Source organism: Bombina bombina, chromosome 5, assembly GCF_027579735.1.
Source record: "Bombina bombina isolate aBomBom1 chromosome 5, aBomBom1.pri, whole genome shotgun sequence".
NCBI classification, from domain to species: domain Eukaryota; kingdom Metazoa; phylum Chordata; class Amphibia; order Anura; family Bombinatoridae; genus Bombina; species Bombina bombina.
In genome coordinates this window covers 119,208,775-119,236,739 of record NC_069503.1, presented here as the reverse complement: position 1 = coordinate 119,236,739, position 27,965 = coordinate 119,208,775, and the positions used below count along the sequence as shown (strand labels likewise).

The window sequence follows — 27,965 nt, the reverse complement described above, 5'->3', positions numbered from 1 at the left end:
TTTTTAGTTAGCTGGCAGAATGCTCTCCTCTTCCCCCGGGACTCTCCGACAAAGGGAAATGTTCTTAGTCTGAAATCTGGTGGTAAAGTACAAACAAGACACCTAAAATGTTTCTTACACAATGTGTTATCGGACCTACGTGTAATCAATTTCTTACCCTACATCCCATCCACAAACCGAGTTACAGATGACACATAATCTACATATTATGAGCTGGAATGTGGGAGGCATAACCTCTCCGCAAAAACGCAGATCTATCCTGCGTTACCTAAGAACTAGAAAAGTTGACATAGCCATATTAGAGGAAACACATTTGACGAACCTTGAACACAAAAAATTGCAACAGGGCTGGGTGGGAGAAGTTATATACACCCCATACGAACTGAGACGAGCTAGAGGTGTGGCCATACTACTTAGAAAACACCTGACGTACACTATCACTAAGACCGACATAGATCAGGAGGGGAGATTTGTAATGCTTCAATTAGAGGTCATGGGAATCCCCTTTGCTCTGGTAGGAGTGTATGGGCCACAAAGACAGAAGCAACATTTCTGGAGGGGACTGCACGCTAAGATAATGCAGTTTACCACGCTGCCCACTGTTGTCGGAGGGGATTTCAATATTGCTCCTCAGGTCCCTGCCGATAGATTTTATAACCCAGATAAGAAAGCCGTTACCCCTCAGAGTTTTAGAAACTCCAAAAAAGAATCCCTAATACTTCATAATTTCAAGAAAACCTTAGGGCTACAAGATATCTGGAGAGCCAGATACCCGGAGCAGAGGGATTTTACCTGCATGTCAGTAGCAAAGGACACCATGGCCAGACTCGATTATTTTCTGATACCCACAGAGATATGCCCCAGAGTGTTGGAAGCTGAGATAGACCCAATAACGATCTCAGACCATGCCCCAGTAGCAGTCAAGATCCAACTTAGTCCTGGGAGGGGGAAAACCAATAGGTGGGTGTTCCCAGCGTATTTATGCAAAGACCCCAACTTCTATAGACACATCCTAGGGGAATGGCTGGCATATGCAGAGACCAATCAATTGCATGCAGGTGACCCTATACTGTTCTGGGAAACAGCTAAAGCTGTCTTGAGGGGGGTTATCTCGGCTTACGCCGCAAACATCAAGAAAAAGAGCAGGGCACAGTCAGAACTCCTACTAGCACAGATCTTAAATGCGAGGAATAAATATCTTAGGAACCCAAACACAATCAACAGACTCAAATACAAGGACATTAAGCGAGCAAGAGATGACTATATACTCCAACAAACCAACAAAACACACTCTAAAATACAGGCTAGGTACTATAGGTTCGGAGGCAAGACGGGAAGACTGCTAGCGAGAATGACGAAATTAGCGACAAAAAAAAATCCTATACTGGCTATTAAGCGGGGCGACGTAGTTTTGAATAGGGAGGAAGACATCCAAAGGGCATTTATTGACTTTTACAAAGATCTCTACTCACCACAGGAGGTACTGCCAAGGGATATGGACAGATTCTGGGAACAGTTGCGGATACCAATGATTGACAGAGCCCAACTTGACAGCCTCAATAGCCCCGTTACTTTGAACGAAATTCTGACCATAATTAAGGATCTAACATTAGAGAAAACTCCAGGGCCTGATGGCTTGCCAGCAGAGTTTTATAAAATAATGGGAACCGATATAGGCCCGACTTTGACGCAGCTGTTCAATGGTCTCCTCAGTGGTGAAGTTAGACCCTCCCCCAGGTTTGCGGAAGCCAATATCAGTATTATTCCAAAGGAGGGTAGAGACCCCCTTTTAACTCAGTCATATCGTCCTATTTCCCTGCTTAATCAGGACTACAAAATACTAACTAAACTCCTTGCAAACAGGCTAGCAAATATACTCCCGACATTAGTACACGAGGATCAGACGGGTTTCGTTAAGGGGAGATCTTCAGTACTTAACATTCGAAGAGTCCAAACAATTATCCAACACTATTGGAACATAACGCAACATAACCAGAACATAGCGACCCATGACGAGGCAGCTCTTCTATTCTTAGACGCTGAAAAAGCCTTTGACAAGGTCTTGTGGGAACATTTATACACCACCATGGGCAAGATGGGCATCGAGGGTGCATTTCTCACGGTCATTGAGAATCTTTATAGAGAACCCCAAGCATCCCTCCTAATCAATGGCACACCTACCAGACCCTTCACACTCCATAGAGGCACTAGACAGGGCTGCCCCCTCTCCCCACTCCTTTTTGACCTGGCTATAGAGCCCCTGGCAATAAAAATTAGGCAGACAATGCAGGGGATGCGCATAGGCGAGTCGACCTTGCATGTCTCGATCTTTGCTGATGACATGGTGTTATACGTACAAGACCCTCAAAAAAATATTCCAAAATTGATGGAAACAATTAATGAATTTGGCTTAGTCTCTGGATACAAAGTCAACACTGACAAAACTGAACTACTCTGGTTATTGTCAAAAGGTAAAAAACAAATTCCCGGCTATGACTTTAGGATAGTGGAGGGTAACTTCAAATATTTAGGTATCACACTACACGCAGACCCACGCAGATGGTACTCTATTAACTATGGTCCCTTGCTTAAACAATTAGACAGCCTGATTGGGGGGTGGACTTCGCTGCCCTTGAACCTATCGGGAAGGGTGGGACTTATAAAGATGATCTATTTCCCCAAACTGCTTTATTTTTTCCAGACTCTGCCAGCAATACTGCGAAAATCAGACTTAAATCACATTAAGGGAAAGGTGCTTAAATTTATTTGGAACAACAAGAAACACAGGGTCAGTTTTCTCAAGCTTACCGCCCCAAGGGAGATGGGGGGATTAGCACTACCAAACTTTGAACTATACAACTGGGCGGCCCAATGTAAATTTGTTATTGACTGGCTGACGGGACGGGGAAAGTTCTCTGACCCCAGGTTGGAAAATGAACTGACGAAACCATGGGCTTTAGAGATGATCCCACACATGACCCAAACCCAAGCGACCAAACACTTAAAAGACATGGAGCTCTTGGCCCAACCGGCAAGAGCTTGGAGACAGTTTTGCAAGACACTAGGGGGCAACCACAGATTGACCGCATATTTGCCATGGTGCGGCAACCCTGAGTTCCCTGCAGGCATATCGACTAAAGCTTTTCTTCAGTGGAAGAGCCAGGGACTTCGCACAGTAGGACAAACAATGACAAGGGAGGGGGGACTCATGCAGACTTTTGAAACTCTAAGAACCACGTTTGACCTGCCCAGAACACATCACTACGCTTACTTGCAAGCCAGACATTACTTTGACACACTACGGAGGGAGGGGAACAACAGAGACCAAACAGCTATAAAACAAAGCATAGAATTAGCTCGACATGGCATCACCTCTATAGCACCATTGTACACAAAGATGAACAGACTAGCGGGGACAACCTGCATAAACAAGATAGCCTCCATTTGGAGTGATAGGCTTGCAAAGGATGTGACAGCGGGGGAAGTTGAGAAAAGCATCAGTAGAGTAAAGTCAGCAACTCTCTCCTCAGAGGTGAGAGAATCCCATTTTAAGCTAATACACGACAGCTATGTTACCCCTGGGAAATTCCAGAGATGGAAGGCAGACAGAGACAGTAAGTGTCCTAGGTGCAGTCTGATAGATGCGGATATTGAACACATGGTGTGGAACTGTCCTAAACTAGTCAGATTCTGGAAGATGACGGCACACTGGGTAAAGACAAAAATACAATGCCCCTGTGGGGACTGGACATTTCAGAATGTAGTATTCCTTGACTTTTTAGGCCTACCCAAACATATTAAACTACTTATCTCTAATATAGTATTGATGGCCAGACATCTGATCTTCCAACATTGGCTCAAAAGAAACCCACCCACTGTCACACAGCTAAAGCAGGCGTTGCTAAAGCAACTTTTTATTGAGCAAGCAGACGGCTTAGGAGACATGAATGCTAGGGTTCGGTCCTTCTTTAACAAATGGGGACCCTTTATTCACACACTACCAGATACTTCGCGTACTATAATCATTGCACCATTTAAGAACACAGAGTACGTTTTAGAGGCAACATTGCGAGGAGACTGGTAGACTAGTTCGGAGAAGTTCCCGGGGGGGGGGGGGGGAGGAGGTTGTCGGAGAGTGAATTATGCCAGCTGAGAGTTAGGAAGTTAATATTATTTTGTGTTTAAGGTTAAAAGAAAAATTGTGCACGATGGAAATTTGTTTTTGTTTTTCTCTTGCTCTTTTCTTTGATCACTTTTCAAGACCCAGGTTACAGTATTGACATGACAACTGTTTTATAATTGATGTTATCATTTGCCATGTAACCTTATACCACGTAAATACTACCGAATGTAATTACTTCTATCTGTCTGTTGCACTTGAAAAATAAAGATATTTAAAAAAAAAAAAAAAAAAAAAAAAAAGGTCTTTTATTACCAATTCATCTGGGTCACATACACAGCAATGTTTTGGGCACCTAGCCCTTAATCATGCATAGCTAACAGTATACAATGTATCCTTATATAGTACAATGACAATAACCACACACCCTAGTGGCTAATACAGGTAACACAAATTCTTAAATTGTAATAATCAAAACCAAAACAGATTTCTTTTAAAGAAATGTATTTGTCAATGGCATGGTTTCTAAATAAAAACATTATACACTATGAAAACTATATATACAGATGTGAATACCTAACCTATGAATCATTATAAAATTATAGTGATATCTAATGCTCTATTTAAACCAGATGGTTGCATAGCATTTAATTTATGTATCCGAAATGCCTCCCTTCTCTTGAGCATCAGTTTGCTAATCCCCCCCCCCATCTTGGGTATGGTACAGCATCAATCACTTGAAAACAGAGCTGAGTGATATTATGTCCAAATTGCAAAAAAAAGAGAAGAAACTGGGGCCTCATTGCTACACCTAATGTTACTTTTATGCTGATTAATTATATCACATACTCTACAGATGGTCTCTTCAATATAGACCCTCCCACATGGACATTGTATCAAATATACAGCATATTTAGTATCACAGGTAAAATAACCTCTGATGGTATTTTTTTTTTTACCTGTAAATGGATGAGCAAATGAAGATCCCTTTATCATTGAAATTCAGTCTCCATATTTCAAATATATAATAACCCTGACTTTTACTTGTTAAAAAGCTCTGTTTAACTCATTTAGCATTTCCTAAATCTGTATGGACAAGTTGATCCTTTCTTCTACTATATGCAGGCATTGGAGGTAAACTGAATTCAGTGATTAATGGATAAACTGTGGCCCTGATGCTACTAAGAAAGAGACCACACAAAGTGCATCGTACAGGTGGGGTGAGATTACATATGTGGCGTATTTTTCAGTGCAACTGCTGAAACCCACATCGCCCGTAAATTCACCTTTTATATCGGGTGAATCGCATAACACATGCCGCCAGATATACTGGTGTAAGTAGGACAAACTGGCGAGGTTCAGAAATGTGTGCAACTAAACATTTCTGGCGTCGCCAATAACTTACGCCAATATATTGTATGCATAAGTTTAAAATAAGGAGTGGGTTTTTTTAATGTTGAATTCACATGTAAAAATCGAAACCGAAAGAAATTAATAAACTGACATGCCAAAAAGCAATTCAAAATCCCTATATAAATCCACAAGTAACCGCCATATTTTGCTGTTGTGCGTGTTTGGTTGTGTGTTCAGGCTAAAATGCTTGCATTACAGCCTATAATGCCACCTGAGACCAGTAGTTATGGATTTTGTGTAACAAAAATGTTTCACAAAACTCATAACTAAAGTGTTACAAAGTACACTAACGCCCATAAACTACCTACTAACCCCTAAACCACCACCCTCCCGCATCGCAAACACTATGTTAAACTTATTAACCCCTAATCTGCCGCCCACCCACATCGCCAACACTATTTAAATAACCCCGCTCCCCGACATCGCCGCTGCTAAATAAAGTTATTAATTCCTAAACCCTCTCCCCCCACATCGCAAAACACTAAATTAAACTATTAACCCCTAAACCTAACACCCCCTAACGTTCAATTAAAATTACAATATAACTTTCTTTAAATAAATAAAAACTTACCTGTGAAATAAAAATAAACTTGTTTAAACTATAAATTAACCTAACCTTACTATTCTAATAAAATAAAACAATACTACAAATTAAAATATTTAAATTACAAATTTAAAAAATTTAAAACTACAAGAAAAAATTAAAAAATCTAAATTACAACTAAAAAAAAAAACAAATCACGAAAAAATAGAAAACACTAAAATTACAAAAAATAAATGAAATGATCAAAAATAAAAATAATTACACCTAATTGAATAGTCCTATAAAAATAAAAAGCTCCTCCAAAATAAAAACACCCCCTAGCCTACAATAAACTACCAATAGCCCTTAAAAGGACCTTTAAAGAAATCGGCTCTTTTACCTGTAAAAAAATACAAAGTCCCCCCAACAGTAAAACCCACCACCCAACCAACTCCCCAAAATAAAAAACCTATCTCTAAAAAAAAAAATCTAAGCTACCCATTGCCCCTAAAGGTGCATTTGTATAGGCATTTAGCTCTTTTGCATTGCCCTTAAAAGAGCATTCAGCTATTTTTCCAAGCCCAAAGCCCTAATCAAAAAGATCTACTCACGGTTTCTAAAGTCTGGACATCCATCTCCATCCAGGCGGCGATATCTTCATCCATCCCAGTGGCGTCTTTTACCTTCATCCCGGTGGCGAGGAGTGGAGACATCCTGGAAGCTGATCCCATCCTGTGCGGAGCGTCCTCTTCATACGATCACCGCCGTACACTGAAGTTGAATGCAAGGTAGCCGTTTAAAAATGGCGTCCCTTGCATTCCTATTGGCTGATTTGATTCTTCAAATTCAAATCAGTCAATAGGATGAGAGCTACTGAAACCCTATTGGCTGTTCCAAACAGCCAATAGGATGAAAGCTACTGAAATGCTATTGGCTGATTTGAAAAGTTTTCTGAGGCTACCCAAGTTGTTCTTTCTCATAAGTCTGATGAGGAAGATACGTCGGTAGCCTCTGAGGGTAAAATCTCAGATTCAGACAGTGTAATTCCTTCATCTGACGCTGAAGTTGTATCCTTTAGATTTAAGCTTGAACACCTCCGTGTCTTGTTAAAGGAGGTTTTGGCTACCTTGGACGACTCTGATACCTCTGTCGTTGTTAACCCTAAAATATCTAGTAAACTTAAAGGGACAGTCTACACCAAAATTTTTCTTATTTAAAAAGATAAATAATCCCTTTATTACCCATTCCCCGTTTTTGCATAACCAACACAGTTATATTAATATACTTTTTACCTCTGTGATTACCTTGTATCTAAGCCTCTGCAGACAGCCTCCTTATCTAAGTGCCTTTGACAGACATGCAGTGTAGTCAATCAGTGAAGACTCCTAAATAACTTCACTGGAGTGAGCACAATGTTATCTATATGACACACATGAACTAACACTGTCTAACTGTGAAAAACTTTCAAAATGCTCTGAGCTAAGAGGCGGTTTTCATCTGTTTAGAAATCAGTTTGAGCCTAGCTAGGTTTAGCTTTTCAAAAATACCACCAAGGGAACAAAGCAAATTTGATGATAAAAGTAAATTGGAAAGTGGTTTAAAATTGCATGCCCTATCTGAATCATGAAAGTTTAGTTTTGACTTTACTGTCCCTTTAATAAGTACTTTGATGTTCCTTCCTCTGTGGAGGTGTTCCCTGTTCCAGACCGTGCTACAGAAATGATTGCACAGGAATGAGAGAGACCTGGGATCCCTTTCCCCCGTATCCTGTCTTTAAAACGATGTTTCCTGTGGCAGACTCCATTAAGGAGTCATGGCAAACTGTGCTCAAAGTGGAAGGGGTGATTTCTACTCTGGCTAAGAGAACTACTATGCCTATTGAGGATAGTTGCTCCGTTAAGAATCCAATGGACAAAAAGCTGAAGGCTTATTTGAAAAGGATGTATGTTCATCAAGGTCTCCAATGGCAATCTGCGGCATGTATTGCTACTGTGACAAGTGCTGCAGTCAATTGGTTTGATGCATTGCCTGAGTCTCTTCAGGTAGAGTCTCCCTTGGAAGAGATCCAAGATCCGATTAAGGCTCTTAAGTTAGGCAATTCCTTTATTACTGATGCTTCATTGCAGGTAATTTAAGTTTGTTAACAAAAATATCTGGTTTTGCTGTTTTAGCATGCAGAGCATTATGACTGAAATCTTGGTCAGCGGATGTTCTATCTAAGTCCAAGCTTTTGGCGATTCCTTACAACGGTAAGACCTTGTTTGGACCTGGTCTGGCAGAAATTATTTACAATATTACGGGTGGTAAAGGACGTCAGAGTAATTTTTGTTCCTTTCGTAATTTCAGAGGTAAGCCTTTCCCTTCCTCTTCCAAGCAGGAACAGTCCAGCCTTCTTGGAAATCCAATCAGTCTTGGAACAAGGAGAAGCAATCCAATAAACCCACTACTGAATCCAAATCAGCATAAAGGGTTTGCCCCCGATCCGGGATCGGATCAAGTGGCGGGCAGACTTTCTTAGTTCTCTCAAGCATGGATATGAGATGTCCCAGATCTTTGGGCAGTGGACATAGTATCCCAAGGTTACAAATTAGAATTCAAGACCTTCCCTCCTAGGGGCAGATTCCACCTCTCAATTCCTCCCTGGGAGTGATAGTTCCAGTACAAGAACAGGGTCTAGGTTTCTATGCCAATCTGTTTGTGGTTCCCAAAAAAGAAGGAACTTTCTGACCTTTTCTAAATCTAAAGTGTCTAAAACAGTTTCTCAGAGTACCGTCCTTCAAGATGGAAACTGTACATTCCACTCTTCCTTTAGTGCAAGAAGGTCAGTTCATGATGACCTGAAGGATGCGTACCTTCATGTTACTATTCACAGGGATTGTCACAGATTTCTGAGATTTGCTTTTCTGGACACGCACACTTTCAGTTTGTGGCTCTTCTATTTGCCACAGCTCCCAAAATTTTCTCAAAGGTTCTGGGGGCTCTCTCGGAATTGCTGTGGCGCCCTATCTGGATGACATTCCGGTTCATGTGCCATCTTTTCAACAAGCAAAATCTCACATAGAGATCTTGTTGTCATTTCTACATTCCCACGGATGGAAAGTGAAACCTGGAAAAGAGTTCCCTGGTTCCAGCTGCAAGGGTAGTTTTCTTAGGGACCATAATAGATTCCCTATCAATGAAAATATTTCTGACGGAGGCCAGAAAAGCCAAGATTCTTTCTTCCTGCCTCTCTCTACAGTCTACTGTTCGGCCATCAGTGGCTCAATGTATGGAGGTAATTGGTCTGATGGTAGCTTCCATGGACATCATTCCCTTTGCTCAATTCCATTTGAGAGCTCTGCAATTGTGCATGCTCAGGCAATAGAATGGGGACTATGCAGATCTGTCTCAGGATATATCTAGATCAGTCGACAAGAGACTCTCTCCCGTGGTGGCTTTCCCAGGAACATCTCTCTCAGGGAACATGCTTTTGGAGACCTTCCTGGGTGATTGTGACCACAAACTCCAGCCTGCTGGGCTGCGAAGCAGTCTGGGACTCGTTAAAGGTGCAGGGACTCGGGAGGAGTCTGCTCTTCCCATAAACATCTTGGAGTTGAGAGTGATTTTTCAATGCTCTGATGGCTTGGCCTCAATTGTCCTTAGCCTGGTTTAACAGGTTCTAGTCTGACAATATTACCTCAGATCAACCACCAAGGAGGAACTCTGAGCTCCTTATCCATCAAAGAGGTGTCTTTGATTATTCAGTGGGCGGAAGCTCGCAATTGCTGTCTATCTGCTATCCACATTCCAGGAGTGAACAACTGGGAAGCGGATTTTCTGAGCAGACAGACCTTTCATCCCGGGGAGTGGGAGCTCCATCTGGAGGTGTTCTCCAGCTTGACCCTCAGATGGAGGATGCCGGAGCTGTATCTAATGGCGTTTCAGCAGAATTCCAAGCTCCCGAGGTACGGTTCGAGATCAAGGGATCCTCAGGCGGCTCTGATAGATGCTCTGGCGGTCCCTTGGGATTCAGGCTGGCATACCTGTTTCCTCCATTCATTCTCCTTCCATGAGTTATTGCTTGTGTCAAACAGGAGAGAGCGTTAGCTATTGTAATAGCTCCTGAGTGGCCTCACAGGATCTGGTATGCAGATCTAGTGGAAATGTCTTCTCTTCCACCTTGGAGACTGCCTCTGAGGGAGGACCTTCTACTTCATGGTCCCTTCCGTCATCCAAATCTCATTTCTCTGAAGCTGACTGCTTAGTTCTGTCTAAGCATGGGTTTTCTGAATCAGTCATTGAGATCTTGATTCAGGCTTGCAAGCCTGTCACTAGGAAGATTTACCATAAGGCGTAAATATCTTCTTTAGTGTGAATCCAAGGCCTACTCTTGGAGTAGGGTCAGGATTCCTAGGATTTTGTCTTTACTCCAGGAAGGTCTGGAGAAGAGTTTGCCTTTCAGTACCCTGAAGGGTCATATTTCTGCCTTATCTATTTTGCTACGTAAGCGTTTGGCGGATGTGCCAGATGAACAATCCTTTTGTCAGGCCTTGGTCAGAATCAGGTCTGTGTTTAAGTCCATGGCTCCTCCTTGGAGTCTTAGCCTTGTTCTTAGAGTTTTGCAGCAGGCTCCATTTGAGCCTATGCACTCCCTAGACATTAAGTTGTTATCTTGGAAGGTTTTGTTTCTTATTGCTATTTCTTCTGCTTGGAGAGTCTCGGAACTCTCGGCTTTGCAGTGTGATCCATCTTACCTTATCTTTCATGCTGATAAGGTGGTTCTTTGTACTAAGTTTGGTTTTCTTCCTAAGTAGTTTCAGATAGAAATATTAATCAGGAAATTGTTGTTCCTTCTCTATGTCCTAATCCTTCTTCTCATAAGGAATGTTTGTTGCACAACCTGGATGTTGTGCATGCTCTAAAATTCTACCTACAGGCGACTAAGGATTTTCGCCAGTCTTCTGCCCTGTGTGTTTGTTTCTCTGGGAAACGTAAAGGTCAGAAAGCTGCTGCTACTTCTCTTTCTCTCTGGTTGAGAAGTTTAATTTGTTTGGCCTATAAGACTGCTGGGTAGCAGCCTCCTGAGAGAATTACAGCTCATTCTACTAGGGCTGTCTCTTCATCTTGGACTTTAAAAAATTAAGCTTCTGTGGAACAGATTTGCATGGCGGCAACTTTATCTTTGCATACATTTTCCAAATTTAATACTTTTGCTGAGGCTTCTTTTGGGAGAAAGGTTCTTCATGCGGTGGTGCCTTCTGTTTAGGTCTACCTGTCTTGTCTCTCCCTAGTCCTCTGTGTACTCTAGCTTGTGTATTGGTTCCCAACAGTAATTGAGGACGCCGTAGACTCACCATATCTTAGGAAAGAAAACAAAATTTATGCTTACCTGATAAATGTGTGTTTATAAAATATATGCAATAAAGCATACAATAGGGTGCGCTAAATAACTTAATATAACTATAAAAGATATTGCTAATATCTAATTAGACTAACAAAATGTTAAGAAGTGTCCAAATGTGAGACACAATAGTATGTGCGAAGAAAAAAAAAATAGTGCATATTAAACAATACAATATGGTGCTAGTAAAATCTACTATGTGCACAAATAAAAGAGTGGATAAATATCATATAACGTGTGCAAACACTAAAACAAATAACATCCTCTATTAGATAAATAGTAGATCAATGGCATATAACGTCCCAAAAACAAATAATGTCCGGTATTATAACCTGGGTACACAATGTGTAAAAAATCTTTGAAAAAAGGATAATTCAATAAGTGAAAAAAGAAGCGTTCAAAAATGTAAGTGTTTAAAAATAAATTGGAGAGATTGTAAAGAAGGTTCAAAATGAAGGCAGCTCCTCTTCGAACCGGTGGTAAGTCGGATAATCTAAAAAGTGGAGACAGAAAAAAGAGAGCGCCTCATGGTGTGATATTGTACATACAAGGTGTAAACCAAAGGAAACAGATGTTGAACAGGTACTCACAAACGAGTTGGAAAACCTTTTACAGCAGTCAGTACGCTGTGGGGTTATATCTCGTTGATGGTCCGCCAAAACCGTGAGCAGGCTGGTCCTAATAGCTGCACTAGTGGGAGCTTTCTCTGCAGTCGGCGTGTACTAGTCAGATGGTCATCCTCACAGGAAATCCCGGAAGCTGCACACTAGCATTATGCAAAGACTGGATAAAAGCGGTCCGTAATATCTTTCAATTGCCAGTTAACCGATTATTTAAGAGGTTACAAATATATATAAAATGTAACAAGATCAGATGTATTGAAAAAGGAGGTATTTATTGGAGCAATACAACGCGTTTCTTGGCCGTTAAGCTCTTGGCCATTTAATCAGGTAGTATAACCGGATATGTCCACGGCCCCGCCTTTTTTATTTAAGACAGGTTTTTTTACTAACCTCAGGCACCTCTACACCTTGTGTTACTTATTTTTTCTCCATTTACCTTTGGTCGAATGACTGGGGTTTGTGGGAAGGGGAGTGATACCTAACAGCTTAGCTGTGGTGCTCTTTGCCCAATCATAATTGAGAATGCTGTGGACAATATCCGGAAAGAAATACATTTATCAGGTAAGCATACATTTTGTTTTTGGGGCAAACCCAAAATTGGTGTACCAAGTCTGCATCATCTAATTTACATTTGGGCAGCATATTTGTGCATTTGGTACTATTTTTTTAATGGCAGTAACTACATACAGTATATACAATTTATTAATTTAACATGATATTCTCGCCAGGCTGCCGATAAGTTGGTTTTCCCCACACTTTGAATACTTTGTATTCTACATTGATTCACAAAAAACAGAGTGTTCAGTTAATGACCCCTTAGTTCTCTAAAAGTATATACTAGAGACCCAAAGCAGGGGTATGTGTCCCAATAACTATCTGTGTATGAAGGGACAAACAGTCAGAGAATGGTAATGTTCTTTCCAAATCCTGGGGCTCAAAGCGTTTCTCTCTAAGGATTCCTCAAGTGTCAGTACGCTCCACTTCAGCCTAGATGTCAATGGGTGTCAGTAGGTGTGAGCAAGTCTCTGTAGTGGTGTTCATAACCGTTATCTCTTACCCTCCACTGGTCTGGTGGGGTGCCTGGGCAAACTCTGTACTACCTCACGGACTGGCGATGAAACCCTTCCGGGAGGGTGCAGCTTGTGTGTCCTTTCTGGCGTGCAAAGAGGTTCGGTCGTATACGTAGTAAAAACGCACTTCCTAGTGCATCACCAATGACGTTGCTAGGCACTCGGGTAGGAGCAGGACTCGGGGGTCGGAGAGAAAGCCCAATATAGGAAAAGCAAACGAGCAGCAGATCCAAAAAGCGGTATGCCCAACCGCTAGTGAACAAAGTAACAGCAAAGCAATAAGATGCGCTGGCTCAAAAAGTCAAATGCTGGAAAAAGATTTTATTAGAAGTCCAAGTACTGGTACAAAGTAAATGGGTCACAGTCAGGGACGCCTGACGCGTTTCACGCATGGGTAGATGTGCTTCTTCGGAGGATAATTAGAATCTGACAGTGATAGCTTTTAAACAATTTTATGCACCAATCCAAGGGCAGCTTGAGTTAAAACCAATCAGTGTGGCTCCATTGAATGAACAAATAGAGCGGAAAATCAATGGTGATATCGCAACCACTATTGCTTGATGAAAAGTGTTAAAAACTCAGTGGGGTCACACTGCAGCACTCTAGCTTAACAAAAACAAAAGATATCAAAATAAAACAATGCTAAACACAACTAGTAAAGTAATACAATACAATACAATAACAGAGGATGGGATCATAATGCAAATATGTGTCCAATCTGAACTATAAATAAATCACAGAAAAATATTGAAAAGATAAATAAGAATATAATAATACAAATAAGAAAAAATAATAAATAAAAATAAGTATAAATTGGATAAAACTCAAATTATACTGCAAAACAGATCAATATGTCGGATTTAAATGCTCAATAGGTCAGTGTGTTGGATCGCAAAGCCTGAGGGACTGAAACAGGGGTCACACTGCGGCACTCTAGCTTAACAAAAACAAAAGAAATCAAAATAAAACAATGCTAAACACAACTAGTAATACAATACAATACAATACAATAACAGAGGATGAGATCATAATGCAAATATGTGTCCAATCTGAACAATAAATAAATCACAGAAAAATATCAAAGATAAATAAGAATATAATAATACAAATAAGAAAAAATAATAAATAAAAATAAGTATAAATTGGATAAAACTCAAATTATACTGCAAAACAGATCAATATATCGGATTTAACCCCTTAATGACCGGAACATTTTTCAATTTTCTTACCCTTAATGACAATGGCTATTTTTACATTTCTGTGGTGTTTGTGTTCAGCTGTAATTTTCCTCTTACTCATTTACTGTACCCACACATATTATATACCGTTTTTCTCGCCATTAAATGGACTTTCTAAATATACCATTATTTTCATTATATCTTATAATTTACTATAAAAATTTATATAAAATATGAGGAAAAAATGGAAAAAACACACTTTTTCTAACTTTGACCCCCAAAATCTGTTACACATCTACAACCACTAAAAAACATCTATGCTAAATAGTTTCTAAATTTTGTCCTGAGTTTAGAAATACCCAATGTTTACATGTTCTTTGCTTTTTTTGTAAGTTATAGGGCCATAAATACAAGTAGCACTTTGCTATTTCCAAACCATTTTTTTTTTCAAAATTAGCGCTAGTTACATTGGAACACTGATATCTGTCAGGAATACCTGAATATCCATTGACATGTATATATTTTTTTTTTAGAAGACATCCCAAAGTATTGATCTAGGCCCATTTTGGTATATTTCATGCCACCGTTTCACCGCCAAATGCGATCAAATTAAAAAAAATGTTCACTTTTTCACACATTTTGTCACAAACTTTAGGTTTCCCACTGAAATTATTTACAAACAGCTTCTGCAATTATGGCACAAATGGTTGTAAATGCTTCTCTGGGATCGCCTTTGTTCAGAAATAGCAGACTTATATGGCTTTGGGGTTGCTTTTTGGTAATTAGAAGGCCGCTAAATGCCGCTGCGCACCACACGTGTTTTATGCCCAGCAGTGAAGGGGTTAATTAGGGAGCATGTAGGGAGCTTGTAGGGTTAATTTTAGCTTTAGTTTAGTGTAGTAGACAACTCCAAGTATTGATCTAGGCCAATTTTGGTATATTTCATGCCACCATTTCACCGCCAAATGCGAGCAAATAAAAAAAACCTTTACATTTTTCACAATTTTAGGTTTCTCACTGAAATTATTTACAAACAGTTTGTGCAATTATGGCACACATGGTTGTAAAAGCTTCTCTGGGATCCCCTTTGTTCAGAAATAGCAGACATATATGGCTTTGGCGTTGCTTTTTGTTAATTAGAAGGCCGCTAAATGCTGCTGCGCACAACACGTGAATTATGCCCAGCAGTGAAGGAGTTAATTAGGTAGCTTGTAGGGCGCTGGCAGGGTTAATTTTAGCTTTAGTGTAGAGATCAGCCTCCCACCTGACACATCCCACCCCCTGATCCCTCCCAAACAGCTCTCTTCCCTCCCCCACCCCACAATTGTCCCCGCCATCTTAAGTACTGGCAGAAAGTCTGCCAGTACTAAATAAAAGGAGTTTTTTTTATTTTATTTTTTAAAAAAATGTATTCTTCTGTAATGGAGCCCTGCCTTAGCCCCCAACCTCCCTGATCCCCCACCAAACAGCTCTATAACCCTCCCTGCTACTTAATTGCCCCCAAAAATATTTATAAACTTTTCTGTAGTGTAGCAGCCCCCCCCTCAATACCCCCAACCCCCCCCCCCCAGATCCTTTTATATATATATTTTTTAATGTTAATGTTTTGAACTTTTTTTTTTTTCATTGGTGTCAGTGGCTAATATGCGCGCGCGCCCCCAAGTGCACACGCGCGCCCCCACGTGCACGCGCGCCCCACGTGCACACGCGCGCGCGCCCCCACGCTGCCGCCTCCTTGCTTCCCTTCCCCCCCGGAACACAGCACCATTGTTACCGGTGCAGAGAGGGCCACAGAGTGGCTCTCTCTGCATTGGAGGCTTGTTAAAAGATATTGCAGGATGCCTCCATATCGAGGCATCACTGCAATACCCTGAGAGCTGCTGGAAGCGATTGCGATCGCTTCCAGCACTCTCTTAAACAACTGACGTACCAGGTACGTCCATTGTCACTAACTGCTAGTTTTTGCAGGACGTACCTGGTACGTCAGTTGTCATTAAGGGGTTAAATGCTCAATAGGTCAGTGTGTTGGATCGCAAAGCCTGAGGGACTGAAAAAGAACTTAAAACTCCAGTGGCGAAACATTTCCGCCAACATGGCATAGGTACCACATATTTTTCTTTCATGGGAATTGAGAGAATATTAAAAAATGCGAGAGGAGGGGATAGAACTGCTAGACTCCTCAGAAGAGAAGTCTTCTGGATAGTCAAACTTAATACTAGATACCCCTATGGTATCAATAGATGTTTGGATGTAGACCTATATGTATAGGCATATTAACATTAACCATACATATACACATATATATATATATACACATATATATATATATATATATATATATATATATATATATATATATATATATATATATATTAAATATACATATTAATGACTATTCCATTCTCATACCCTTACTTACATTATTTTTTACTATGTATCCAAAATGTCCCATAGTACCCACCATACTATTAACTAACCCCATTGTCTTATCTTCCACTTAGTTTTATCTCTGTTTTATTCTTTATTTTTTTGCTTTTCTTCTTTTCAATTCATGTCTTTCTTTATATGTTCCCTTTTAGATTCATAGAGAGAGTCAAACTATGCCCCCAATTTGCAGCAGAACATCTAGTCCAATCCTATTAACACACTTGCCTACAGACATCCTCACAGAGTCTAATAATAGTGTACTGTATAGGTTCAGTACTATATAAAAATACATTTTGTCTATTTAAACAATATCTGACTACCTGAATTTTTCGTTCTTTATGATGTTCTCTGCTGCATGGGGCATTTCTCCAATCCAATTTTCGTATATACTTTTACTGTATACACACTGTCAGGTCAGTATTTATTGCTTATGGGTCATATTTTTGTGCTGGCTCTCAAATGCTGTGATCAGATCAATTCACAAAGTTTTCTATCATAGGGATACATCTCTCAGGCTTTGCAATCCAACACACTGACCTATTGAGCATTTAAATCCGACATATTGATCTGTTTTGCAGTATAATTTGAGTTTTATCCAATTTATACTTATTTTTATTTATTATTTTTTTCTTATTTGTATTATTATATTCTTATTTATCTTTTCGATATTTTTCTGTGATTTATTTATTGTTCAGATTGGACACATATGTGCATTATGATCTCATCCTCTGTTATTGTATTGCATTACTTTATTAGTTGTGTTTAGCATTGTTTTATTTTGATTTCTTTTGTTTTTGTTAAGCTAGAGTGCTGCAGTGTGACCCCACTGAATATTTAACACTTTTTTTTATCAAGCAACAGTGGTTGCGATATCACCATTGATTTTCCGCTCTATTTGTTCATTCAATGGAGCCACACTGATTGGTTTTAACTCAAGCTGTCCTTGGATTGGTGCATAAATTGTTTAAAAGCTATCACTGTCAGATTATAATTAGCCTCCGAAGAAGCGCATCTACTCATGCGCGAAACGCATCAGGTGTCCCTGTCTGTGACCCATTTACTTTGTACCAGTAATTGGACTTCCAATAAAATCTTTTTCCAGCATTTGACTTTTTGAGCCAGCGCATCTTATTGCTTTGCTGTTACTTTACTTTGTATTATACTAAGCTCTTCAATGTTCTCTACATCTTGTGCCCATTATATCACCAGATTTTGTATGTTTTTCACCTGAGATTTTGAAAATAAGATTATACCAATACTTAATTAAATGTGTTCCTTGTTTAAATAAGGATACGTCCATCTGTATAATAGAGTGCTCACAGGAAAAGTCAAATCATTTTGTGATTTTATAGAACCAGTGATGAATCTGCAGATAATAATAAAAATCACAATTCGAGAGATCATATAACGTCTTTAATCTTTCAAAAGTGAGAAGACCTGTCAAATCTGGTTTGTCTTGTTGGAACACAAACTTCAAGCCTTTTCTAGACCATTCTTTACAAATTCCATTGGGTTCCCTGTAATAGGTAGCAGACTGGAAATATGTGGATTTGTTTTTACCAATTGAGACAATAATTGTCATGCTTCAATAACCTTATAAACAGTCTCTTAATTTCTCTAGGAATAGATTCAAGAGGACAATGGAGCAATGCTTGCAAAGTTAAAGGATATAATAAACTTTTTTCTATTTCCAATGCCGCTAAATATCCTTTGTCGAATAATCAGTCTACCACAATCTTACCAAGACCGATAATATTATATATTTATATTGGTGGAAAACCAGACCACCAAACTCTTTCAATTGTGTTAATTTCTCTAGAGCCAAGCGTCTTCTACCTGACCCCCATAAGAAGAAACTTTGTTCAATTGTCTTAAATCGTTTTTTCTTTTAAAAAAAGTGTGATATTCTGAGGCAAATATAATAATTTTGGCAGAATAATCATCTTAATAAGATTGATTTTGGCTGTTAGGGACAGCGTTAAACAAGACCATGTATCTAACTTTTTCTTAGAAATAAGAATTGGATAGTTTGGCCTATACCAGAATTTAGGGTCCTTACAAATTTTTATACCTGAATGCGTAAAATCATTTTGTACTTCCTTAAATGGAATATCTAGATCATTTTTTTCGAGAATCATTTAGCCATAAGATTTTAGATTTAGAGGTATTTACACGATAATCTGAAAAAGATCCAAAATTGTGCACTATCTATAGAATAAGAGGAATTTATTTTTCTGCATCCCTAATAAATAGTAAGAGATCTGATCTAAAAATCCAGTATAAAACCATTTAAAAACTTACTTAGAAGCTCCCGGTTTAGCTCTGTTTAAAAGGTAGCTGGAACACACACTGCAAGTGGGAAATAGACCCTCCCCCTCCCCCTTCCTTTGCATATGAAAAGACCCTTTACACAAACAGGAGCAAGCTGGAGTAGGTATACATCAGTATTCTCCTAAAACTTTGGGGTTTGGTTAGGAGTCTGAAAACCAGAGCAATGTTATTTACAAATAAGCAAAACTATACACTTAAAAAAAACAAACTTATATGGTCTATAAATGTATCATCTACAAAACATTTATGCAAAGAAAAATCTAGTGTATAATGTCCCTTTAAGTCTAGCTCTAAAATAGATTGCCAAGGTTTAAATCGCAAGATTAAATAGTAGAGGAGAGATTAGGCATCCCTTTCGAGTACCTTTCTTCAATTGGAAATTCTCTGATATACCACCATTAACTAGTACTATTGAGAATGCATTAGAATGTGTCATGTGAATCCAAACTTCCCATATTTAAAGTTAATCAGAAACATTATTTATTATTATCTCTAAAACATTCAATATACTTTTTACAGACACGGCCAAAGCACTAAGAGATATCGGGTATTGATATAACTGGAGTGAATTAGGAAACGTTCTTCCTGAGCACAGACACTGGAGCCTGTTATCAGCATGAACTCATATGTGTTAGGTGAGTAAAACAGATATTATGCTGGCTTTAATTACTGGGAAAATAGATCACTCATTAAACAAATATTAACCATTATATTTATATCTGCGTCTTTAAGAACATTTGTGTCAGTGACGTTATAAAGAAGGAGCAACCCCCATTTTGCTGAGGAGTAGGGTAAAAAATACTACTCCCCCTCTGTCCTTTTGGACAGACTATGTCTAACAACTGCCTATCCTCATCCCAAGACCTGATTCATTACTCAGAACACCTGCAACTCCACCTTCCCCTGCCTTGACCTTGCTCATGGATTGACCCATAACTACACTTTTGCTTACCTCATTCCCATGTGTGTAATACCCACAACTCCCCCAGTGTTCCCCACATCAGAACCGCCACTGATTTGTGTGTTTAATTTTACAGTGAGTATTATTAAACTAATAACGTTTGTGTCTGTTTATATAAGTTAAACAACCACTGCCAAAAGCTAAGAAGTAACATAAAGTCACTGCTTCTTACCCTCAAAACATGTCACACAGATTATTAGTCTTTGATGATTAAGACATCTGGGGCGCGATCCGATATACGGCGCAGGTTTCGGCGCAAGCGTGGAAACCTGCGCCGCCCGTAGTTTCAGCTCGCACATCGAGCTATCCCATATACGGCGACGGTATTTGCTAAAGTGCCGTAAGTCTGACAAACTAGCGATGTCCAGAAATCTGCATAAGTACAAATTTCTGGAGTCGCCAGTGACTTACGGCACTTTAGAAACTGCTGCCACATAAAAAAACTGACTAAAATATTAAATCTCCCGTTGCTGTCTAACACGCCTCCCAAACATAGCCCGACACGTATACCCCTCTATCCGCAATCCCCCCTCCCACTCCTAACAATAAATATATTAACTCCTAAACCGCCGCTCCCGGACCCCGCCAGCTACATTAACTATATTACCCCCTAATATGATCCCCCTACCCCGCCGCCAGCTACATTAACTATATTACCCCCTAATATGATCCCCCTACACTGCCGCCACCTATTTTAACTATATTAACCCCTAATGTGAGCCCTCTACACTGACGTCACCTATATTATATATCTAACCCCCTAATGTGAGCCCCCTACACCGCCGCCACCTATATTATATACCTAAACCCCTAATGTGAGCCCTCTACACCGCCGCCACCTATATTATATATCTAACCCCCTAATGTGAGCCCTCTACACCGCCGCCACCTCTATTAAAATTATTACCCCCTAATGCAAGCCCCCTACCCCGCCGCCACCTATTTTAACTACATTACCCCCTAATCTAATCCCCCTACACCGCCGCCACCTATATTAAAATGATTAACCCCTAATCTAATCCCCCTATACCGCCTCCACCTATATTAAATGTAATAACCCCTAAGCTAATCCCCCTACACCGCCGCCACCTATAATAGATGTATTACCCCCTAAAATACTAAAGTGTCCCTACACTGCATTGCCCCAAAGTAATCAGCTCTATTACCAGCCCTTAAAAGGGCCTTTTGCGGGCCATTGCCCCAAAATAATCAGCTCTTTTACCTGTAATCTAATCCACCTATATTAAATATATTAACCCCTAATCTAATCCCCCTACACCGCCGCCACCTATATTAAATATATTAACCCTAATTATATTAGGGTTAATATAGATAATATAGTTATTATATTATATATATTAACCCTATATAACCATAACACCCCTAACTTAATTATTATTGCAATAAATCTAAATAATATTAATATTATTAACTAAAATATTCCTATTTAAAACTAAATACTTACCTATAAAATAAACCCTAAGATAGCTACAATATAATTAATAATTACATTGTAGCTATTTTAGGGTTTATATTTATTTTACAGGTAACTTGGTATTTATTTTAACTAGGTACAATAGCTATTAAATAGTTAATAACTATTTAATAGCTACCTAGTTAAAATAATTACCAATTTACCTGTAAAATAAATCCTAACCTAAGTTACAAATACACCTACACTATCAATAAATTAATTAAATAAACTACAATTATCTAAACTAAAATATAATTAAATACACTAAATTACAAAAAATTAAAAAAGATTACAAGAATTTTAAGATAATTACACCTAATCTAAGCCCCCTAAAAAAAATAAAAAAGCCCCCCAAAATAAAAAAATGTCCCTACCCTAAACTAAATTACAAAAAGTAATCAGCTCTATTACCAGCCCTTAAAAGGGCCTTTTGTGGGGCATTGCCCCAAAGTAATCAGCTCTTTTACCTGTGGAAAAAAGAACAACCCCCCCCATTACAACCCACTACCCACACACCCCTACTCTAAAACCTACCCTATCCCCCTTAAAAAAAAAATAAGTCTAACCCCCAAGTGGTCCTTACCTGTCCTGAAGACCGGCGGAGAAGGTCCTGTTCCAGACGGAGAAGTCTTCTTCCAGGCAACGACCTCTTCTTCTTCCAGGAACCAGCCGGCGCGTAGCGAAGAAGTTGAAGACCGATGACCGTGGAGCTGAAGACCGTCCTCTCTGGAACTGAAGGCCGGCGATGCAGGAACTGAAGATCGGCGACGCTGGAACTGAAGACCTATTCAGTGTACGGCGGCGATCGTATGAAGAGGATCCTCCACACTCCATGGCTCCAGTCTTCAGTTCCAGCGTCGCAGATCTTCAGTTCCTGCATCGCCGGTCTTCAGTTCCAGAGAGGACGGTCTTCAGCTCCGCGGTCATCGGTCTTCAACTCCTCCGCTCCGCGCCAGCTGGTTCCTGGAAGAAGAAGAGGTCGCCGCCTGGAAGAAGACTTCTCCGCCTGGAACAGGACCTTCTCCGCCGGTCTTCAGGACAAGTAAGGACCACTTGGGGGTTAGACTTAGGTTTTTTTAAGGGGGGATAGGGGGTGGGTTTTAGAGTAGGGGTGTGTGGGTGGTGGGCTGTAATGGGGGGGGTTGTTCTTTTTTTCCACAGGTAATAGAGCTGATTACTTTTTGTAATTTAGTTTAGGGTAGGGACATTTTTTTATTTTGGGGGGCTTTGTTATTTTATTAGGGGGCTTAGATTAGGTGTAATTAGCTTAAAATTCTTGTAATCTTTTTTTATTTTTTGTAATTTAGTGTTTGTTTTTTTGTAATTTAGTTTAGTGTATTTAATTATATTTTAATTTAGATAATTGTAGTTTATTTAATTAATTTATTGATAGTGTAGGTGTATTTGTAACTTAGGTTAGGATTTATTTTACAGGTAAATTGGTAATTATTTTAACTAGGTAGCTATTAAATAGTTATTAACTATTTAATAGCTATTGTACCTAGTTAAAATAAATACCAAGTTACCTGTAAAAAAATATAAACCCTAAAATAGCTACAATGTAATTATTAATTATATTGTAGCTATCTTAGGGTTTATTTTATAGGTAAGTATTTAGTTTTAAATAGGAATATTTTAGTTAATAATATTAATATTATTTAGATTTATTGCAATAATAATGAAGTTAGGGGTGTTGGGGTTAGATAGGGTTAATATATATAATATAATAACTATATTAACCCTAATATAATTAGGGTTAATATAGGTGTAGGGGGGTTAATATATTTAATATAGATGGCGGCGGTGTAGGGGGATTAGATTAGGAGTTAATATATTTAATATAGGTGGCGGCGGTGTACGGGGATTAGAATAGGGGTTAATTTATTTAATATAGGTGGCGTCGGTGTAGGGGGCTTAGATTAGGGGTTAATATATTTAATATAGGTGGCGTCGGTGTAGGGGGATTAGATTAGGGGTTAATATATTTAATATAGGTGGCGGCGGTGTAGGGGGGTCAGATTACAGGTAAAAGAGCTGATTACTTTGGGGCAATGCCCCGCAAAAGGCTCTTTTAAGGGCTGGTAATAGAGCTGATTACTTTGGGGCAATGCAGTGTATGGACACTTTAGTATTTTAGGGGGTAATACATTTATTATAGGTGGCGGCGGTGTAGGGGGATTAGATTAGGGGTTAATACATTTAATATAGGTGGAGGCGGTGTAGGGGGATTAGATTAGGGGTTAATCATTTTAATATAGGTGGCGGCGGGGTAGGGGGCTCACATTAGGGGGTAATAATTTTAATAGAGGTGGCGGCGGTGTAGAGGGCTCACATTAGGGGGTTAGATATATAATATAGGTGGCGGCGGTGTTGGGGGCTCACATTAGGGGGTTATCATTTTAATGTAGGTGGCGGCGGGGTCCGGGAGTGGCGGTTTAGGGGTTAAGCACTTTATTAGGGATTGCGGCGGGGGATTGCGGTTGACAGGTAGATAGACATTGCGCATGCGTTAGGTTTTATTTTGCAGGTAGTTTAGGGAGTTACGGGGCTCCAATACTCGGCGTAAGGCTTACTACGCCTGCAATTTGTGGCGAGGTGAAAATGGAGTAAGATTTCTCCATTTTCGCCACGTAAGTCCTTACGCTGTATATTGGATACCAAACTGCGCGGGTTTGGTATACCTGTCTATGGGCCAAAAAACTACGGCAGAAGGCAGAAATATACGAGCGTAACTTCTAGGTTACGCCGTATATGTGATACCAAACCAGCGCAAAATTTGGCGTTGCCGGCTTTTGTGGGCGACGCTGCATATCGGATCGGGCCCCAGGTTCTCACACTTGTTGAGCATGAGCTGGGCAGAGCTGTATGTGTACTTTCTTATGAAATGCTAAATGAGGATAGTGGATGCCATCTCTCTTGCCAAGAATACAGATGTACTGGTTACCTGGCTGAGAACATTATCCACCTGCACCTTGTTTAATGGGACCCTAGAATTTGTTTTTATCAGTTTAGTTTATTATGATTTAGAAATGTTTACATTCCTTGTCATCATTTTTTAATTTGTGATTTACAGGTAAATACATTTAAAATAAACACTAAACGGAAGACATTTTGTTGAGTATAAATGAATAATATGATATTAAGATGTATTATATTATAAAGAATAAACCTTACTTATTCTCTTTATTACATTTTTTTTATTTAGACAAACATGTGAATAGTTCATATCCATCCTTCACTACAGGAAGCATCAGAATGATACCGCAGACTCCAACATTTTTAGACACTAAAGACTTTTCACAAACATTGGGAAAATCACAGCAGATATTTAAAGGAGATGGTGAATTATCAGGAACTAGGCAGCAATCATTATGTACAGAGAGTAATTTAGTCATCAAACAAGAAGACAATATTTATGCCTTATCTAGTGAAATAATTATCGCAGAGGATAAACCACACACATTTACTGAGAGTTCAAAACATTTTAAAGAAGGTAAAAGTCTACAGTCTAGCCAAATGATTCTTGCAAAGGAGAAACCTTTCAAATGTACAGAATGTGGAGTACAGTTTACACAAAGCTCCAGTCTCTTAACCCACAAAAGGATTCACGCAGGAGAAAACCTTTTCATATGTACAGAATGTGGGAACATTTTTTCAGGCAAGTCAAGTTTCCTAACACATCAACTTATTCACACAGAGGAGAAACCATTCACCTGTACTCAATGTGGAAAACGTTTTAAACTAAAGGGTAACCTGAAAACTCATGAAAGGATTCACACGGGAGAAAGACCTTTTATATGTACAGAGTGTGGAAACTCTTTTACAGAAAAGAGTACTCTGAAAACTCATGAAAGGATTCACACAGGGGAAAAGCCTTTTACATGTACAGAGTGTGGAAAAGTTTTTACAGAAAAGAGAAGTCTGAAAACTCATGAAAGGATTCACACAGGGGAAAAACCGTTCACATGTACAGAGTGTGGAAAAAGTTTTATACGAATGGGTGGTTTGAAAAGTCATGAAAGGATTCACATAGGGGAAAAGCCTTTCACATGTACAGAGTGTGAAAAAAGTTTTACACAAATGAGTTGTCTGAAAAGTCACGAAAGGATTCACACTGGGGAAAAACCGTTCACATGTACAGAGTGTGGAAAAAGTTTTATACAAATGGGTGGTTTGAAAAGTCATGAAAGGATTCACATAGGGGAAAAGCCTTTCACATGTACAGAGTGTGGAAAAAGTTTTACACAAATGAGTTGTCTGAAAAGTCATGAAAGGATTCACATAGGGGAAAAGCCTTTCACATGTACAGAGTGTGGAAAAAGTTTTACCGAAAAGAGTCATCTGAAAAATCATGAAAGGAGTCACACAGGAGAAAAGCCTTTCACATGTACAGAGTGTGGAAAAGGTTTTATAAAAAAGAATCATCTGAAAACTCATGAAAAGATTCACACAGGAGAAAAACCGTTCACATGTACAGAGTGTGGAAAAAGTTTTACACAAAAGAGTAATCTAACTACTCATGAAAAGATTCACACAGGAGAAAAGCCGTTCACATGTACAGAATGTGGAAAAAGTTTTACACAAATGGATAGTCTGAAAACTCATGAAAGGATTCACACAGGAGAAAATCCTTTCAAATGTACAGAGTGTGGAAAAAGTTTTAAACAAAAGGGTAATCTGAAAACTCATGAAAGGATTCACAAGGGAAGAAACTTTTCACATGTTTAGAAAGTAGAAGAAAAAGATTTCCATTGAAGTCAGGTATCACAAAGCACCAAATATTTACACACAAATAAACTTTATATACACAGTGCACAAACCTTTTTACAATTATCCTAAAGAGGGCGAACTCTCTAAATAGAAGCATCAAAAGAGATGTTATTGTAAATAATACTTTCTAAATCCCAGTTATAAAAGCCCCATATTGGAAGCGCTCTCCTGGTGTCCTTTGTTCCTTTATATTTGAGCACCTCAGTTTCTCTCATATAAATGTGATAGAATCCAAACACAACACAGTAATATACTGTCATGGGCAGTGACTACAAACTGTGTTTTTTATCTGCACATTATTCACATAGAACATTGCAATAAAGTTTATTTTTAGTATGATTGTTTGAATAAAAAAAAACTATAATCAAATACATTCTTTAGAAAGCTTCTTAAAGCTAATAATTTTCAAATTGTTTTATATAATCTTTAAACAATGTGTTTAATAAGTTGTCCTGCAATACACATATTATAAATGTGTTAATTGAATTTATTTTAAAGTACTTTTTAGTGATGTTATATGAATTTCTTTACTAATCCTAAAATTGAGGTTTTATATAACCTTGTATTAGCAATCCTAAAATGGAGGATTAATTTATATAATTCAATAATTAACAGTGCATATGTCTAAATCTTGTATAACATGTATTTAAGGTCAAGCTGTTGATGTCAAAATGTTGATGCTAGAAAGAGAGATACAATGTGTTGTCATCTGATAAGAAACACTATAAATACATCTCATTGTAATCAGTAGGCAGGTTGTTCTACAGCATCTTAAAGATTAGGGTTTGGTGGCTGAAGTCTTGAGTGGTATGTAAACAATTATTATTATAAGCAAGCTTAATTAGTCAATTTAACTCTGTGTATGTGTAATGGATTTTAAATAGATTTCATTTTTCTTCTATAAGATACGACGAGTCCACGGATTCATTCTTTACTTGTCGGATATTATCCTCCTGCTAACAGGAAGTGGCAAAGAGCACCACAGCAGAGCTGTCTATATAGCTCCACCCCCCAGTCATTCTATTTGCCTACTCTAAGTACTAGGAAGGGTAAAGTGAAAGAGGTGATAAAATGTTAGTTTTTATTTTCTTCAAGCAAGAGTTTTTTATTTTAAATGGTACCGGTATGTACTATTTTCTCTCAGGCAGCACATGGATGAAGACTTCTGCCTGGAGGCTGATGATCTTAGCATTTGTCACTAAGATCCAGAGCAGTTCCCACAGAATGGCTGAGGAGTACTTAAGAAACTTCAGTGTGAGGAACGTTTTTCATGCTATAAGCAGTGAGGTATTTTTAGTCATTTTTTTCTGGAGAGACTGTGGTATTTCAGAATTGGCTGACAGTATCCCCATGAGGGTAAGGGTAAGCAGTAATCCTAAAAGAAGAGGGGTATTACTAAGCTTGCATATAGGGGCTAAGAAAAAATGGTTGACACTGAGTTTGAATGTTTGTGGGCAAACGTTTATTTAACTGGGAGTGCTGATAACGTTTTTGGCAGGAACGTTTTTGATGCTTTAATGAGAGGGTACACTTGGCTTCTTTTTGGGTTTAAGAACCCACATAGCTAGTTTGAGACAGCTGTGGTGCGGTTGATTTGGGCTGAGAGACATCGAGTGAGATGGGCGGGGCCTATTTTTGCACCTCAGTTGCGCAGTTGTATTTGACAGGCAAGCAGCAAGCTCCAACTCCGGTGGG

The 27,965-nt window shown here is 39.0% G+C and overlaps 1 protein-coding gene across 2 annotated transcripts; it reads left to right on the top strand.

Annotated features, from left to right (window-relative positions):
- The first annotated feature begins 6 nt into the window (after positions 1-6).
- Positions 7-26,434, top strand: LOC128660053 (gastrula zinc finger protein XlCGF26.1-like). 2 transcript variants are annotated; one of them, XM_053713651.1, is made up of 3 exons: positions 7-82; positions 19,585-19,700; positions 24,706-26,434. In XM_053713651.1, exons 2-3 carry the CDS (start codon positions 19,682-19,684, stop codon positions 26,226-26,228), a joined length of 1,542 nt encoding a protein of 513 aa, XP_053569626.1. In that variant the 5' UTR covers positions 7-82; positions 19,585-19,681; the 3' UTR covers positions 26,229-26,434. The 2 variants fall into 2 exon arrangements, with proteins under 2 accessions (XP_053569626.1, XP_053569625.1); XM_053713650.1 differs by lacking the exon at positions 7-82 and having other exon boundaries at positions 19,286-19,700.
- The last annotated feature ends 1,531 nt before the right edge of the window (positions 26,435-27,965 follow it).